An 18,006-nucleotide genomic window follows, 5' to 3' on the forward strand; every position below is an offset into this window, starting at 1 on the left:
TTGTTTTTATTTTTTTTATTTTTTTATTGGTGGGTGTGATATTTTATAAAGTTGATTAATAGAATATTAGTATTTTTTTTTTTGAAACATATGAATATATTTGGTTGATATTTTTTTCATTACGGTTAAGAATGAATCTCTGATTCGATGTTAAGAATGAGAAGCTCTGATGTCATGTTAAGAATGAAAAACTGAGGTAGAATTGAAAGTCCAAGAAACATAAGTGAGATCGAAAGTCTGGAATACATAGGTGGGATCAAAAGTCCCATCCGATCTTCATCAATGTTCACAGTATTTAAATATAATAAAACTAAATTATAAAAATAAGAGATTCTACTCACCAAATATTATAGCAAATATACTATTAACAAATTCAGACCCAAAATCTAACTATTTCTATCTAAAATATATTTCAATAATTACATTATTCCAAAAGCTAAGAAATATAATGAAATTATCCTTATGAGCATGTTTGGTTGTTGTCAGATAGACAGCTGTAATTTGAGTATTAAATTTGGTTTAAAATGACACTATATCTACCCTCAAGAGTGTAAATACCTCTTAAAAATATTATTACGGAAACGGTTGAGATATAATATCTAGGGAAGATATTAGTTATGTAATATATCTTAGATATTATATCTTAATATTCCTTCCTTTATTATTTATGGTTTGATTTGTAGTATATTTTATTTTATTATCAATATTTAATTAGTTGTTTATATTTTCCTCGTATATTAGTTGGTAGGTAGCTTGTATCCTATTTAAAGGTTATGAATATCAATGAGAATACACACCTCCCATTCCAATTCTATTTATATTTCTCATTCTTAACTCAAACAAAACATAGTTAAGCATGAGAAATAGAACAATTCTATTTCTATTTCTCATTCTTAACGAAAACAAAACAGAGCTAAGAATGAGAATTAGAATTGGGATCGAAGGTTCAATCTTCATAGATATTCACAGCATTTAAATATGATACAAGCTACCAACTTAAGTTAAGAATGAGAAATAGAATTGGGATCGGATGTTCAATCTTCATTGATATTTACATTTAAATAGGATACAAGCTATCAACTAATACAAGGAAAATAGAAATTAACTTTGACAATAAAATAAAATATACTACGACTCAAATCATAAAAGAACTCAAATCATAAAAGGAAAATATTAACTGATTACGAATATTTTAAAATATATTTTATAACTAATATATTCTCAAAATATTAATTGATTACGAATATCTTAACTAATTGAAACCAGCAATAAGTTGCACTCAATTATGAGAGTAGTGCAAGCTTATTTCTCAATAACTCGGAGAGCCTTACCAAAAACTTCAAACTTCACTTTGTCAAGTGCTTTAGTAAATATGTTTGCAACTTGCTCATTAAATATGTATTTTCTGCGATAACACTTTCTTCTAATATGCAATGATCATACATTTCAGATGATCCACTCACATTTTTATTCTTGTTTACCATGACCTTTAAAACTCCATTTTTCCCCTGAACCTGAATTGCTTCTGATTCCTGCATTTTGATTCGGCAATTTGGCTTAATATGGCCTAGCTTTCCGCAACGATCGCACACCATTTTCACTCGACAATCTCGTTTGAAATGGCCAGCTTTTCCACACTTGTAACAAACTTTAAATGACTTCTTTGACGACTCCTCACTTTTGAATTGATGAAGGCTATGAATGAAAATTCGATCTCCTTTGATATTTGACATGCAACACATCTTCTGACTTTGGGAAAGCTCTTTGTTGTTAATCATTTGCTTAGAAAGCAAATTCTCCAATTCAATAACTGCAGGCTGATTTGTCTACCCTTGTATTGAGGAAACAAAGGGCATAAAGTCTTTTCGTAATCCACGACTAAGACAACACCGAGCATCACTCACTGTCTCTTCAGCATCTAATTCTGACATTTCAGAACACAGTTTTTTCACTTTCAAGAAATATTCTTCAGAAAAATTACCTTGAGTTACACATCTAGTTCATTCTCTGAAATTGCAATCGAGCTGTATTTTAATTAGTAAACAGCTTTTGAAGTGTTTCCCAAACTTGCTTTGGTGACTTTAAATCAAGAACATGATCAATATATTCCTTGCTAATCAAAGTTCACAAGGTAAATAAAACTTTTCCACATTTGATCTTCCATTTTCGGCGTAATTCAGCATTCTGAGGAGTATCTGCTGGAATTTCTGCATCATTACCTTCAATTAAATCCCACAAATCTTGCGCCTTTAGATAACCTTCCATACATAATTTCCAATAATTATAATTATTGCCAACAATCTTTTCCATAGATATACCTATAGAAGCACTTCCACTGTTATCTCGTTGAGTAATAATATCAAACCCTTGATTACCAACTTGGCTCTAATACCAACTGACACAATATCTACCCCTCAAAAGTGTGAATAGATCTAAAAATATTATTAGTCATCGGAGGTAAGAATGAGAAATAGAATTGGGAACTCAAGAAAACAAAACAGAGTTAAAAATGAAAAATAAAATTATGATCGAAGGTTCAATCTTCATTGATATTCATAACGTTTAAATAAGATTTAAGCTAAGAACTAATCCTACAAATAATAAAAATATAAGCTAACTAAATCTTATAATAAAATAAAATATATTACTCATCAAATCACAAACAGAAAATATTAACTTATTACGAAGATATATTTCCTAACTAATATATTATCCAAATATTAATCGATTACGAATATGTTGACAAATTCAAACTAGTAATAAGTTGCACTAAAGTCTGACATAAGACACATCAAAATATAAAATATTTTATTAATAAATTACCTTAAATCCACCACCCAAAACACCATAAAAATGTGATTGAAGTAGCATCACAATTAGCTTTGAAACCAAATTGAAAATCGAGCCTCAAATTTGGCATAGAACATTTGACCAACCCTAGCAGTCAACCTCGCTCACTTGCAAAGCTTATGAGCATTGACCCAACTCATTTATAGTGTTGTAAGTTCGTATGAAGATGTATTGTTATAACTCTCATTTACTTTGGTTCATAAGTCATTAAGTTCATAACCCTTTTTATTCATATTCTCATGGGTTAGATGCGGAATCATTGTCATTTTGTATTTGTCTAGAGACAATTGGGAGGAACTTTGTTTAGAGGCTTTGTAGTGTGAGAGATACACTTGTAAACACTTTGGTTATAGTGATTGGCTATCACCCGTGGATGTAGGGGGATTTCTTCTCTCTGAACCACCTAAATCTTTGTGTTGTTTGTTTAATTTTTGTTTGTTGGTGTGTGAGTGCGATCGATCTTGCTTCTGCTTCCAAATAACAATTGGGTACCAGAACATTTTGGTTGTGGCATTAGGGTACAACATTTGGTAGCCAGATTCAACAAGTGGTATCAAAGCATTGAAGATTGTGGCATTACAACACAACAAGTGGTATCAAACCATTGAAGGTTGTGGCATTACGACACAACAAGTGGTATCACAGTATTGAAGATTGTGGCATTACGACTCAACAAGTGGTATCAGAGTACCAGGTTGTGACATTTGGGATATTGTGAAAGACTTAACTTCATCGACTACTAGACGTGCTCACATTCACCATCAATTATTGAAAAATAAGTCTCATTGCAAGTTTGCTTATCTGTTCTTGAAAAACATATTTTCAAGAATTATGATTATCTCAATCCATTTGATTGTGTTGGCTTTGGTGGCTCAATTTAATCTTGAGCTTGCACAACTTGGTATAAAAATCAGTTCTCTCGTAGGGAGATTTGCAATAAGAAATATATATGACAAGAGCAGTTGGTGTTATCAAGTAGTTGGACAACCACATTTGATACGTAGATTTTGCAAGCGTAATTTTGTTGGGGATGTTATCATTAGCGTATAATTTCAAACCCTAAATTTTCATTGGAATGAAATTTGAAATTAATTCTAAACTCAACTTTTATTCATTAAATAGAAATGCGAAGTACATGAACTTTGAGTTTGAAATCCAACCCTAAAAGGCTACATTAAACTAACAATATGGTCTTTATTTCCTCATATATGGGTAGCTTAAAGCGTAATTTGCGACCTTCAAATTACACAACTCCCTTGAAATACTAATTAGGCGACTTAGATAGAGATGCTATTCGGAATTCCTTTGGCAGTGAGTCCTTCAGTACTTGATGGAACAAGTAGGGTGTAGGGCATGTTAACAGGTCCAGATCGATTCTTCAACTTCCCATCTTGATTCCTTTCCATAATTCTATTCTCAACTTCAAACAGCTCTTTCCCAAATTTCTCAAACGCTTCCAATGCAAATTTATCCGAAGTCCACTCGATGGAAGCTCTTTGCCCAAGATACACCTCATCCGAAGCATGCTTTGACAAGATTTCAATGACTGAGATACCAATAAGTGCTTGTAGTTCTGAGGTGATTGTTCTTAGGAAGGCCTTCTCAGGATTGGACTCAAGCTCCTTATACTCAGCGGTGCCAACTTCAGGCATCAACCTGCGGCTTGTAGTTGGCCTATTGAGAACATAGCCTCCATATGGGTATTGTCCGAAGTTCACCGCTGCATGGAGAGCTGAAGCGATCCATATGATGGTCGTGCATGACTCGATCAGCTCGGATAAAGTTTGCATTTTTGGCCACCATGGTTCGTGTTTCTTGTCAGCGTGGCCTTTCTCCCGCAGCTCAGTCCACCAAGATTGGAGTTCGAAGTCGTTTTGGATTGCCTTGTCGTCTTTGTAGTAAAGAGAACAATAATCTGTAACCCATGATTTGATGGCCGACCAAATCTCAAGCCCATCGACAGCAAATGGATAATCATTTATTAGTAGTCGAAGTCCATGCGGGGAATTTGAGTCCTCAACCGCTATTCCTCTACACAAACCAAACCCCAAGGAAGTCAATACGAAATTCATGTCGAAGATGATTTTGTTAATATATCATCACTAGTCCAATAAGGTCAAACCAAATTATCTATGAGTCAATTGTCGGTGCATTTTAAAAAAATGATTTAGGTATTTTAGGAATAAATTGTTACTAGAATAAATGGTTAGTGTCTGCTATAAATACCCTTCCACCCTACCAATGTTTTTTCATCCCAAGAAATGCAAAGCTGAGAGAGAGAGTCTTGTAATCTCTTCTTCATTTGTGTTAATAAAGAGTGCGAGTGTTTCTCATGGAGAATTGTGTTCAACCGATTTACCTCTTGATGAGATTATTAGGTAGTGCTTGGTCAGGGAAGGTCCACTCCTTGTAAATGTAAGATGACAATTCCATAGCATATTTGGATGGAAAATGGGTCGATTCAATCAGACCATTCGCATTAATCAAAACTTGTCTCGCCGATGCATTAATAAACATGGTGTCTTTGTAATGAGGAACGAGTAGCTTATGAATTGGATGAATCACACTCAATTGTCGATGTGTTGCAATAATAAAAGGTTCGAGTACTGCATGAGTATGCAACCTGTAATTTCAAAAGAGTTGGTATCGTAAGTTCGTAATTGATACGTTGGAATTGAAGAATTATTTGGAAAGATTCATACCAATGGCTGATGAGTTGATGATATCCAACATCATTTACACCTACATAAGCTTTAGCCAATAGCCAAATTGAGCCTTCGACGCCCTTTTCAGCTGGGAAGTAGAGTTTACTAATGGCACCAAGTTCATCTCCTTGAGGGTGTGGCAAGCTCAACTCGATAACCAAAGGCTTCAAAGTCCCATCATCTTTCAAAAAGAGCAATGTTCTTGTGGCATATGTTTTTGTGGATGTTGCATTTATTCTTCTAAGATATGGCATCAACGCATCATGGTGGTCTAGTATGTAGAGTTTGTTTTGTTTGATTGCCTATCCAACATAATCAACAAATCATTTTTGGCTATTTTCATCTAAACTATGAGAAGAAAAAAATCAAATTTGTTTTCGAAGTCATTTAAATCACCTCATCGACTGTGAGTCCGTTCAAATCATTCTTTATGTGTTCTTCAGTGATTGTACTTCTTTGATTCCCGTAAACTTTTGGGTCAAGCTTACTTATCGGTGGAAAAACCTGTGAATATAAAAATAAATTGAATTAATGAATGGAAAGAAAAGAATAAGATTTGAAAAAATTGATATTGAGTCTGCATTAAGATTACTTCAAGACGACGAATCACTAGAGGATTGACTCCGGCTAACATTTCTCTTGCAAATTCTTCATCTGTGCTCCATGCAGATTTGTTATCTGTTCCATATCATTACACGATCAATGCAATAATAAACTAAAAACTAGTAAAATTTGGTCTAAAAACATGTTGTATGAAAAAGATATCCATATTGTTACCTTTGACAACTTGGGGAGTGGGAAATTTGAGGAATTTTTCACCGTCATTTCTAAGAAGAGCTTTGAACAAAGGTGGTGTGAGGTCCTCAGTGAGAGTCTTAAACGCATTAAATGGAACGGGAAACCCTCCTTGAAAGAGATCATCAACTTCCTTAAAATTATCAAACTCGGTCGGAGTTACATCAAATATGGACTGAAGCCCTGGTTTGATAGATATCGAAACCGCTTTCAAGGTATGCCCAAGGAAATCCGACATCTTCAAGTGCCCGAAATTCTCGTCTTTTGGTACGTAGATGTCTAAGCTCATCACTTGTGACAATCGACTCTCGTAGTTGTGGTCTGCAAATAAAGAAATATGATTTCATGATTCAAATTATAAGTTCCTTAGTTTTAAAAATGTCTATTTGAACTTTTTACTGATGGGTCGTTAACTTATTTATTACTTTAACCTGACGTTAGTTAAATACAAACGTGAAAGTATAATTTAACCTTAGAAAACAGTAAGTCTTACCTTTTCTTGCTCGTGGTCTTCCAGTTCTTCCTCTACGAGGGTAAGGATACTCTTGGCTACCACCAAGAATAGGACGATGGTCACCATCGTCAGGATCAGCAAGGTCGTTATAGACATCATAGTCATAGATTCTATCCCATTCCTTCCGCTCTCCGGTTCCATCTCCTCTCAAATTCCAGAGCTCTTCCTCTCTATACTTACGAAGAGGAGCTGGTGTGTCGTTTGGAAGACATGTCTACGTGCCAATAATTCCATTAAAAACATAAAACCTCGACGAAAGTAAGACGAGAGAGAGAGAGAGAGAGAGAAAGACGAAAAACAAATGATTACATGATTAGCGAAGAAAATACGATCTTTCGTGTATCGTCGAGAAGGGTAAACCCATGAGTTGCAATCGAAATGGACGTTTCCATAGCCAGGAACATCCTCAAGAGTGAGAGACTTGAGGAAGAACTCACTTGTATGCCCATTTCTTATGTAGAAAGCTCCTGGAAATCCAAAGTCATCTTCCCAATTAAAGTTGATTTGAAACACAGATTCTCCGGTGAATAGCGGGGGGAGTGAAGTGAGCCACCTCTCCAAAAACGCCTTGCTCCCGACCTTCCCTCGTGAGTCATTTGCTGTGGATATCACTCATTACAAAGTGGACACCAAATAGAGATAACAAAGAGAGAGAATAGAGAAAGAGAGATGCTACAAGCATGAGTGGCGCTGATGAGCTGAAGAGAAACGCCGCCGCCCAACAGCTCCGTGAAGTTATCGAGAAGAGAGGAATGGAACTCAGTGAAATCCAACACATTGCTTCGCATAAGAATGAGTTTCCCTTTGATCTTCTTTCCCCGGAGATGGGTGACTCTGTCTATGATGTTACCGCCGGCATTGATGACGGAGCCGGCAAGGTCTCCGGTGGTATTCAAGGCTCCCTCTACGATGTTCTTCCCAATTCCAAACATTTTGTATGTCTCTAATTTGGAAGTGCTAGAGAAGATGGTTTGGAGAAGAGGGTTTCAGGGAATGCTATTTATAACACTAAAAACTTTGTCCTTTCTTCAATATCAACACATGTTCATAGCCATACCCACCTCCACACCTCACATCATTCACATTTTCAAATCCCTCAATAATACATCTATCTTACTCCAAAAGATATATTTATTTAATTAGTTTTCGACGTCCATATCATCATTTATACATTTTTATTTTTCGTTATATTTTTAACGACGTATATGTTTTGATAATTGATATGGACTATTATATATACCACTACTTTGTAACGATACAACAGTATTTTTATATGAGATCCCACATCAGTTATAGATGGAGACAAACATTCTTTATAAGTGTCTGAAAACTTCTCCTTAATAGACTAGTTTTAAAAACCTTAAAGAGAATCGTGAAACGGAAAGTCTAAAGATGACAATATATGTTAGCAGTGGGCCTCAGCTGTTACAAATTGTATTAGAGTCAGAGACAGGGCACTGTGCATCAAGGACGTTGGGCGATGTCCGAACAAAGACGTTGGGCCTCAACAGAAAGTAAATTGTAAGATCCCACATCAATTAAAGAGAGGAACGTCCAAAAATAACAATATGTATGGGCGGTGACATTTTATTTTAGTTCAATATTGCATGAAAATGAAAAATGAACTTAATTGGGAGTAGTTTTTATAATTTAAGTAAATAAATATAATAAAATAGACGTATAATATTTTAAATTTGGGCATTGAAACTTGCAATCTTTCATTTTCCATATCTTATCCGTAACAGTAACAAATTCCACCCTCATATTCTCTGCCAATTCAATTAATATTCACAGTCCCACTCTCAATTATTATGAATAATCCACGTCTCCCCCTCCAATTATTATTATTTTATTTTATTATATATATAAAATATGAACGGGTAGAGATTTCTCGTTTAGACCGGAACGGAAGAGGGAGCGGAGATAGAGTTTTTTCAACGATAATCTCCATCCCCGTCCTCGCTCAATTTTTCGACCTGCCCCACCCCACATAGCTTAGTATAAATATATTTTCAGAGAGAGACTTTCTAAATTTTACTTGCACGTAAGCACGCTTTACTATGAAGTTTTTATAATTGAACCACAAAAAATGAAGGTATACCTTGTTGATATAGACTGTAACTTTTTTTTTTTTAAGTTTTTCTTACTTATCTTATCTTCACGGTCGCTCTCATTTAGATTTTGTCTCGATTTATTCCTATACCTCTCTTTTACTCAGTGTCACAATATTCTATTGGAGAGGTTCTGCTCCGATACCATCTGTAACATCTCATGTCCATAATTAAGTTTCCAAATTTTGATTTGAATCTTGGACATTAAGCATTACATATACTCTCGAGCTTCTTACACAAAAACTTCGAATGTTCTTTCCATTTTTTTTTTTTTTTAAATGACTTTTTTTATGATGGTGTGAAAACCTCTCCCTAATCCATGTGTTTTAGTACCTTGAGCGGAAGTGTGGAAGGGACAACTCAAATAGGACAATATTTGCTAGTGGTGGGTTTGGGCCTGTATTAGAGCCGGGCACTGGGCGATATGCCAGCGAGGAAGCTGAGCCTCGAAGGGGGAGTGGACACGAGGCGGTGTGCCAGCAAGGACGCTAGGCCCCGAAGGAGGTGAATTGAGGGTTCCACATTGATTAGAGAAGGGAACAAGTGCGAGGAAGGACGCTGGAAACCGAAGAGGGTGGATTGTGATATCCCACATCGGTTATGGAGGAGAACGAAACATTCTTTACAAGGGTGTGAAAACCTCTCTCTATCAGACACATTTTAAAAGGGAAGACCGAAACGAAAAGTTCAAAAAGCACAATATTGTATCAGACATAGAGATGTCTATTTTACCCGCCCGGAATGGGAGGGCATTCTCCATTAGATGGGGAATGAGCATTTTTTCTCTATTAGATAAATGGTGCTAGAGACGGGCTTATATTCTCTGTCTCCATCCCCACCCGGACATTTGTGCAAAAACCCATTTTTTTTAAAAAAAAAAAAAAAAATTAGAGAATTAGTGAGAAAAAATTTCAGAAATTAAAAAATAGAAAAAATTGATATTTAAATTTATGGGTAAATTTTTGTCTCTGTACATAAAAGATAATAATATTATCGTTTTTAGCATTTCAAGAAATCTGTGATTTTAGAAGATGAGACAGCAACTAAATTTTATGTATTTAATAATTAAAAATAAGAAAACAATTCAAATGTGAATCATGTGGGGTTGGGGCACGAAGTTGTATCTCGAGAGTATAAACAATGTCATAAACTTAAACGTTAATAATATAGTCATTTAAATTATATAACAGACATAACGTGAATTTAAACAAAAAAAATAAAATAAAATAAAATAAAATAAAGCAATAACCTGATCTAGCTTAAGAGCTACAAAAACAAACATGAATGCAATGATCCTAGCTTCAGTGTCATAGCCTTCTCCACGACGTCGTCATCCGTACAGGGGTGTCTTAGCTTCATTTGAAAAAATAAGAGTATGCGTGGGTTGAGTATTTTAAGAAATACTCGCATATGCTTAAAATACTCAAGCTACATCGACCCCAACAATTGGGTTACTTACTGAATATTACTTTAAATCACGTGCTATCTTTATTTCTAGCTTTGCATAACGTGTAAAACAACATGTTTCTCATAAATCTAAACCTAGGATCCTAACCGTAATTTTACAATAACATAAGTATACTACATACCCATTCAAAAATGTCATTTTGAAGTCTTAGCATGCATTTTTTAAACCATTTAAGGTAATAGATGTTCACATGTTAGCATGTCCTAGCGATTCTTATAAGTATTACTTGCCTAAAGTCCGTGTGATTACTTTCTTGAATGACGTGTACCTTTTCGAGCTAACTTTTTCACGTATTAATACTTTCAAAATTTCTAAAATTTCTCCGGCAGGTCATAATTCAAGTCAAAATATGATTAATTTCGAGACGAGAGCGAAACAGTCCAACGAGAGTCGAACAAGTTGAAAAACTAACCTCACGCGCCACCCACGCGCCTTCACGCACTCAAGGAGCCTTATACGCGTATGCCCACGCACGAGTAAGCCACACACTTCAGGGGAAGAACTCGCACTCCTAGCATGCCACATTTCGTGCACCGATAGGTCGTCTCATATGTGTGTTCCCTTGTTCGAACCCTGGCGACCACAATTCCTAAAGTTTTACGTGGATTTTTTCCCTCTCCTGCTTTTGTTAGAACTTTTATTTAATTTTAGCTTTATATATAATATATATATTAAATATTCTCTAATATTTAATGTAAATTTTGTGTTTAAAAATTTTTCAATTAGGTTTAATCGATAAAAAAATTATTAAAGAAAATTTGACGTGTAATTGTTGTTTTATTAACGTATCGCTTAAAAAGCCAAAATAAATGATTTTTTTTATGAATAGATTCGATTTGTCGAATACTTAAGCTCACTGCTAGTAGATATTTTTGCTTTGGCCCATTATCTATTATCGAAAATGTGTCGGTTAGAGAAAGATTTTCACACTCTTATAAAGAATGTTTCGTTACTCTCGAACCCGGACCCAACCCGAAAATAGAGGGTTGGGTTGGGTTACCAATCCAACCAACCCGAATTTTTGGGTTGGGTAAAAAAAAAACCCTAACCCAATCCAATCTAGACCTTGTACACCACCATGCGTGAGAAACAAGAATACTCATATCTACATATTTTCGTTTCGTATTAATAAATATATGTGAATCGACCAATCAAACATGACATTACACACCAACCAACCTTAATCAATTTGACATCTAAACTCCAAATCGAGTAGCAATGTCCTTGCAGAGACTAGCCCCGAATAGGTTTGTCAAAAGTAAACGAGAAATTTCATTGGAACAAGTGGCAAGGACGGGTTGGAACCCACTTCCGTAGTTTTATTATTTAATAGCATTAAATATGAAAGCTAGTACACTATAATATTTATAAAAAATAATTTGAAAATTCTATTAAAATTATATTGAAATTTGTTTTAAAAATAATAATATATATTTTAAAAAATATTTTTACTTTTTAACTTATAGTTTTGTAATAATTAATCTAAATTACGTTAGTTTATTATATTAAGAGAGTTTATAAAAGAATGTTATGGCCGCCTAATTTAGGTGTAGCCATTATTGGACGTGCCGTTGACTGCATTTCTTAGTACTTAGGTCGGCCATACATTAAATTCTTGCTCGTAAATATTAAATCTAATTTGTTGAATTGTCGTTAAAAAAAATTCAAAATTTCTCGTGTTCCAAACACAGTTCGCTTAAAATTATAGAACCCGAGAGCATTTGGTATTAGAAATTATAAATAACTCATCTGATTATGACAAATAACGCTTCATTTTTCTTCTTAGATCTTTGTAATACCATCTCGGGTGCTAATTGTTCTATCTGTGTTATATCAAGTTTGGATTGTCATCCATATCTAACGAAGACCCTTCTGATTTGGTACGAAGCTTGTTTTTCCATTTAACCTACGAAGAACCCGCTTGATGGGAAATTGAGGGAGTGAAGTGAGATTTTTTTCTTTGGTATATTGAAGTTGTTTTTAAGTGTTCGAAAATTGCATTGTAATATTAAAATTAAAATTTTTAGAAATTATACTAACTATTTGTTTATAAAATATTATTAGATTAACGAGAGGTTTTGCATTTTTTTGGTAATAGAAGTTTACTAAAAAAAAATAGAATTATCAATTAAATAGATTCATTGACGAATAATTTTTTTTATAAAAATATAAAAACGAAAAAATTATGAAAAACTCAATCCCTACCACGAATTTTGGAAATGTAATTGCCCAAACTCACTGCTAACAGATATTGTTCACTTTGACTTAATACTTATCGCCGTTAGCCTCATGGTTTTAAACGCGTATGCTATGAAGAGGTTTCCACACACCCTTACAAGAAATACTTCGTTTTCCTCCTCTAATTCCAACCCGGTTGGATCTCAAAAGCCCAAAAGAATAATATCAGAACCACACACTGAACGGTGCACCAGCGAGAACGCTGGCCCCCAAAGCATTCCTTATAAGGGTATGAAAACTCCTCCTTAGTAAACACGTTTTAAAATCGTGAGGCTGACGACCATACGTAACGGGCCAAAGCGGACAATATCTACTAGCAGTAGACTTCGACTATTACACGGAATCTTCATCCTAATCCCTACAAAAATAAATGAAAATTTTCGTTAGAACAGCGACAACAACTATAGAAAACGCTAACTTCTCTATCCGTACTCCTAACTTTTGATCTATATAAACACGAAGGAAGAAACATACTAGAGAGCATAATATTGTATTCAGCTTTTCAAAACCATAGAGAATTATTCTATGGCTATCACTCTTCCACTAATTTTTATCTCTTTCTTTCTCGTACGAGTCCTCTCCTCGCACTCTATCCCTAATCGAGGTAAGAACAAGCTCAAACTCATCGTTAGCCAATATTATTTTTTTTGTTTTCCTTTCGGACTTCTCTTAAAAAAATTAGACCATTACAAAGGGTATTTTGTTCTCCTCCCCGACGTGGGATCTTATATTCGTTGGATGATGGAAGTTCCACATCAGCTAATTTAGGGAATGGTCATGGGTTTATAATCTAAGAATACACTCTCCATTGGTACGAGGCCTTTTGGAGAAGCCCAAGGTAAAGCCATGAGAGTCAGTGTTCGTCTAACAATATTATCTCTTGTTTTGAAGATGAGAGCTACATGAAGCTAGTTCATGACGCGACCGACTTACCCGAAAACGAAGAATATGATTACATAATCATAGGAGGAGGAACAGCGGGGTGTCCATTAGCTGCAACGTTGTCGTCAAAATATTCGGTCCTTGTTCTGGAAAGAGGAAGTGAGCCCAACAAATACCCGTCCGTGTTGAAGGAGGAAGGTTTAATGAACGTTTTTGCTGAAGAAGATGATGGCCAAAACCCCTTCCAGCGCTTCATCACTGAGGATGGTGTGGATGTCATTAGAGGAAGGGTTCTTGGCGGTGGTAGCATGGTGAATGCTGGGTTCTACTCGAGGGGCCATCGGGAGTTCTTTGAAAGTGCAGGCGTTGATTGGGACATGGAAATGGTGGAGGAGGCTTATGAATGGGTTGAACAGACTGTGGTTTCTCGCCCGAGGTTGAGTGATTGGCAAAGTGCTTTTAGAAGTGCTTTGTTGGAAGGTGGTGTTCGCCCTTATAATGGGTTTGATTTGAGACATCTTGTGGGGACTAAAATTGGAGGTTCTATCTTTGATGAGGAAGGAAGTAGACATGGAGCTGTGGAGCTTCTTAATGGGGTTGAACCTGAAAATCTTAAAGTTGCCGTTCGTGCTACCGTTGAGAAAATCATTTTTTCGGGTGAGTAGAAATGTCTAATTAACTTGTACGATCGGAATCCCAGTTCACTAAAAAAATTCTAATTTAAACAAGGAATGGAGAGCGAGAGATTCTCTGTAATAGCCATTGGAGAAAGGAACGAAACATTTCTTATAAGGGTGGTGTGGAAACCTCGTGTTTTAAAACTGTTAGGCTGACGGTGATATGTAACGAGCTTCCCCTGCCCATCGCTAGCATATATTGTCCTATTTGAGCTTTCCTTACTGGGCTTCCCCTGCCGATCGCTAGCATATATTGTCCTATTTGAGCTTTCCTTACTGGGCTGATTCTCTGTAATAGCCATTGGAGAAAGGAACGAAACATTTCTTATAAGGGTGGTGTGGAAACCTCGTGTTTTAAAACTGTTAGGCTGACGGTGATATGTAACGAGCTTCCCCTGCCCATCGCTAGCATATATTGTCCTATTTGAGCTTTCCTTACTGGGCTTCCCCTGCCGATCGCTAGCATATATTGTCCTATTTGACCTTTCCTTACTGGGCTTCCCCTCAAGGTTTTAAAATGCATCTAATGAGAGGTTTCCACGCCCTTATAAAGAATGTTTCGTTCTCCTCCCCCAACCAACGNGGGCTTCCCCTGCCGATCGCTAGCATATATTGTCCTATTTGACCTTTCCTTACTGGGCTTCCCCTCAAGGTTTTAAAATGCATCTAATGAGAGGTTTCCACGCCCTTATAAAGAATGTTTCGTTCTCCTCCCCCAACCAACGTGGGATCTCACAATCTACCCCTTAGGGCCCACCATGAGGTTTCCACACCCTTATAAAGAATATTTCGTTCTCCTTCCCAACCGATGTGGGATCGTTCTTCTTTCGAATCGGTGTGAAAATTAAGCCCAGCGTGAAGTTTTCACATCCTTATAAAGAATATTTCGTTCTCCTCCCCAACCGATGTGAGATCATTCTTCTTTCGAATCGGTGTGAAAATTAAAGCCTTGGGAAACCCAAGAGAGAAAACGAGGACAACATCTACTAGCTCCTCCCCAAACTGATGTGGAATCTCACAATCTACCTCTTCAGGGCCTAGCGTGAGGTTTCCCTCACCCTTACAAAGAATATTAATATTTCGTTCTCCTCCCTAACCGATGTGAGATCGTTCTCCTTTCGAATCGGTGTGAAAATTAAAGCCTTGGGAAACCCTAGAGGGAAAACCCAAAGAGGACAATATCTACTAGCTATGGGCTTGGGCTGTTACATTCTCCCTTTTAACTAAACCGAGCACCGTTAGGAATTACGACTCTCCACAATGGTGTGATATTGTCCATTTTGAACATGAGCTCTCATGGCTTTGCTTTGGGCTTCCCCAAAGTCACTCATACGAATGGAATGTATTCCTTTACTTATAAACTCATGATCATTCCCTAAATTAGCCAAGGTGAGACTCACTCCGAGCAGGCACTGGTCGGGGACATGAAAACCTTTCCTATCTCCATTCCATGGGAAAACTTTCCTTATCCCCGTCCCCCGTGGACATTTCAGTTGATCCGTACTTATCACAAGATTCATAAATCTATTCGAATTAAAGCTATAGATGGTTAAAAGAAAAGGAAACGAACTTGATAATAAACTTAATTTCATTGCATTCAAACATTGAAACATTGAAACACTAACTTTTGATTATCATGAACTCATCACAGATCTATCAGCAATTGGAGTTTCATATTCCGATTCAAAAGGAAATACTCATACCGCATTCATCCGCAAGAAAGGAGAGATCATATTGAGTGCCGGAGCCATTGGAAGCCCTCAGCTTCTCCTTCTAAGTGGGGTTGGCTCAAAATCTCATCTTTCATCTTTAAAACTACCCGTCGTTCTTGACCAACCCGACGTCGGCGAGTTCATGTCCGACAATCCCCGTTTCACCGCCGCCATCGTGCTTCCATTCCCACTGGTAGCTTCATCATCACAAGTAGTCGGAATATTAGACGGCAATATCTATTTGGAAACATTTGCAAGCCCTTCTCCATTTTTTATTTCACCAACTTTTAGCCTTCTTCCTCCTCAATCCACTATGATCAACCCGAGCTTAGCCCTTTTTATTGGCAAATTCTCGAACGTGCTTTCAAAAGGCTCACTTCACCTTAATTCCTCCACAAATGTTAACAATGACCCAATTGTTCGATTCAATTATTATTCGAATCCTAACGATCTTGTACAATGCGTTAGAGGATTACGAAAAGTGGGAGATTTGCTTAAAACCCGAACGATGGAAAAGATCAAGACGCAAGATTTGAAGGGTAATAAACGGTTTCAGTTTCTGGGGCCTCCCTTGCCGGAAAACTTGTCGGATAATAGCTCCGTTGAAGAGTATTGTAAGGAAACAGTGACCACTTATTGGCATTACCACGGCGGATGCTTGGTCGGAAAAGTGGTCGATAGTAATTACCGAGTCATCGGAGTCCAAAATTTGCGTGTCGTCGATGGCTCCACTTTCTCCGTCTCGCCGGGAACTAATCCGATGGCCACCGTCATGATGCTTGGCCGGTGAGTTATTAAATTTATAATATTACATATAATTTTGTTTTTTTTTTAATCATTTTCATTTTTATTTCTTCAGGTATGTTGGCCTTCAGATGCTGCAACAAAGATCAAGTTAAGAACATGCATGTATCTTGTTTTTAATAATAATTTCGTGACAATATCAGTTTGATAATTACTGTTTTAAGCAAATCTCCCACTTTTTGTAATCCTTTTAACGCGATGTGCGAGATCGTTAGGATTCAAATAATAATTGAATCGAACAATTGGGATATTCTTAACATTTGTAGAGGAATTCAGCTGAAGTGAACTTTTTGAAAGTACGTTCGAGAATTTCTCAATAAAAAGGGCTAAACTCGGGTTGATCAGAGTGGATAAAGGAAGAATAAGGGTGAAAGTTGGTAAAATAAAAAATGGTGAAGCGCTTGCAAATAATTAGCTAGTATCACGTTACTAACTGGAGCTACTAGAATTGGTAGTAGTTGATAAATTATGGACAAGTTTTGTGTTTGTGAACCAAATTTTTTGGTTAGATGAATGTTGATTTGACTGTAACACTAATAAATAGAATTGAAAAGTTAAGTGCTTAACGTTTCTTTGCTCCAAAAGATCTTTTCTTCAAGTTGTTCTTTGCTTCTTTTACTTGTTTTGACATATTTTGATCGAGGGACATATTCAACATTTGGTATAGAGTCAGGATGCTGAAACATATGTCGTCACCATATAAAGTCATCGGAGGAGAAGTGACAATGATGAAGAGTAGAAAGGAGGGGAGTGTAATGCTCTAGTACACGTTACTCGTGAAGAGTAACTACGCAGTATGGTTGATCAAGATGCGTGTCAACTTACATGCACAAGGCGTGTGGGACACCATCGAGCATGGTAGCGTTGATTGAGAATAAGGATAGGAGGACTCTTGCCACCATCTACCAAGTAGTCTCGGAGGATGTTTTTCTCATGTTGGTAGAGAAGGACTCGACAAAGGCAACGTGGGAGACGCTACAAACAATGCATGTGGATGTGGAACGTGTCAAGGAAGCAAAGGTGCAGACCTTGAAGAGTGAGTTCGAGGCTGTTAAGGATATTTAGTAATAAATTATAGTTTACCATATATATTATATTTGATATTTTATTATAATTTATTTGATTATAAATAAGATAACTTTCACACCTTAGGTGTGGTGGATTAATCAAACATTCACATGGTATCAGAGCCATTTTGGTTTAGCAACCCGTATCCTTTCTTTTCAATGGCTTTTGAAATCTTCTACGGT

The 18,006-nt window shown here is 36.4% G+C and overlaps 2 protein-coding genes across 2 annotated transcripts; one reads left to right on the top strand and one right to left on the bottom strand.

The window, feature by feature from the left end:
• Positions 1-4,088: 4,088 nt before the first annotated feature.
• Positions 4,089-7,796, bottom strand: LOC111804715 (linoleate 9S-lipoxygenase 6-like). The gene is made up of 9 exons (XM_023689476.1): positions 7,541-7,796; positions 7,174-7,463; positions 6,844-7,078; positions 6,333-6,671; positions 6,148-6,233; positions 5,952-6,059; positions 5,553-5,857; positions 5,210-5,473; positions 4,089-4,881 (listed from the first exon to the last, which is right to left on the bottom strand). Exons 1-9 carry the CDS (start codon positions 7,794-7,796, stop codon positions 4,128-4,130), a joined length of 2,637 nt encoding a protein of 878 aa, XP_023545244.1. The 3' UTR covers positions 4,089-4,127.
• Positions 7,797-11,661: 3,865 nt separating this feature from the next.
• On the top strand, positions 11,662-16,924 carry LOC111805571 ((R)-mandelonitrile lyase 1-like). Its single transcript, XM_023690686.1, has 5 exons — positions 11,662-11,740; positions 13,196-13,285; positions 13,573-14,220; positions 15,892-16,738; positions 16,812-16,924. The coding sequence occupies exons 1-5, from the start codon at positions 11,662-11,664 to the stop codon at positions 16,849-16,851; spliced, it is 1,704 nt and encodes a 567-aa protein (XP_023546454.1). The 3' UTR covers positions 16,852-16,924.
• Positions 16,925-18,006: the final 1,082 nt, after the last annotated feature.

This window comes from Cucurbita pepo, chromosome LG11 (genome assembly GCF_002806865.2).
Source record: "Cucurbita pepo subsp. pepo cultivar mu-cu-16 chromosome LG11, ASM280686v2, whole genome shotgun sequence".
NCBI classification, from domain to species: Eukaryota; Viridiplantae; Streptophyta; class Magnoliopsida; order Cucurbitales; family Cucurbitaceae; genus Cucurbita; species Cucurbita pepo.

Coding starts and splice junctions, on each gene's coding strand:
- LOC111804715 (XM_023689476.1), bottom strand. CDS start 7,796: ATGTTTGGAATTGGGAAGAACATCGTAGAGGGAGCCTTGAATACCACC. Junction 6,672..6,843: donor AAGACCACGAGCAAGAAAAG/GTAAGACTTACT, acceptor CTTTATTTGCAG/ACCACAACTACGAGAGTCGA. Junction 4,882..5,209: donor CCTAATAATCTCATCAAGAG/GTAAATCGGTTG, acceptor TGGTTTGTGTAG/AGGAATAGCGGTTGAGGACT.
- LOC111805571 (XM_023690686.1), top strand. CDS start 11,662: ATGTCCTTGCAGAGACTAGCCCCGAATAGGTTTGTCAAAAGTAAACGA. Junction 14,221..15,891: donor TGAGAAAATCATTTTTTCGG/GTGAGTAGAAAT, acceptor AACTCATCACAG/ATCTATCAGCAATTGGAGTT. Junction 16,739..16,811: donor ACCGTCATGATGCTTGGCCG/GTGAGTTATTAA, acceptor TTATTTCTTCAG/GTATGTTGGCCTTCAGATGC.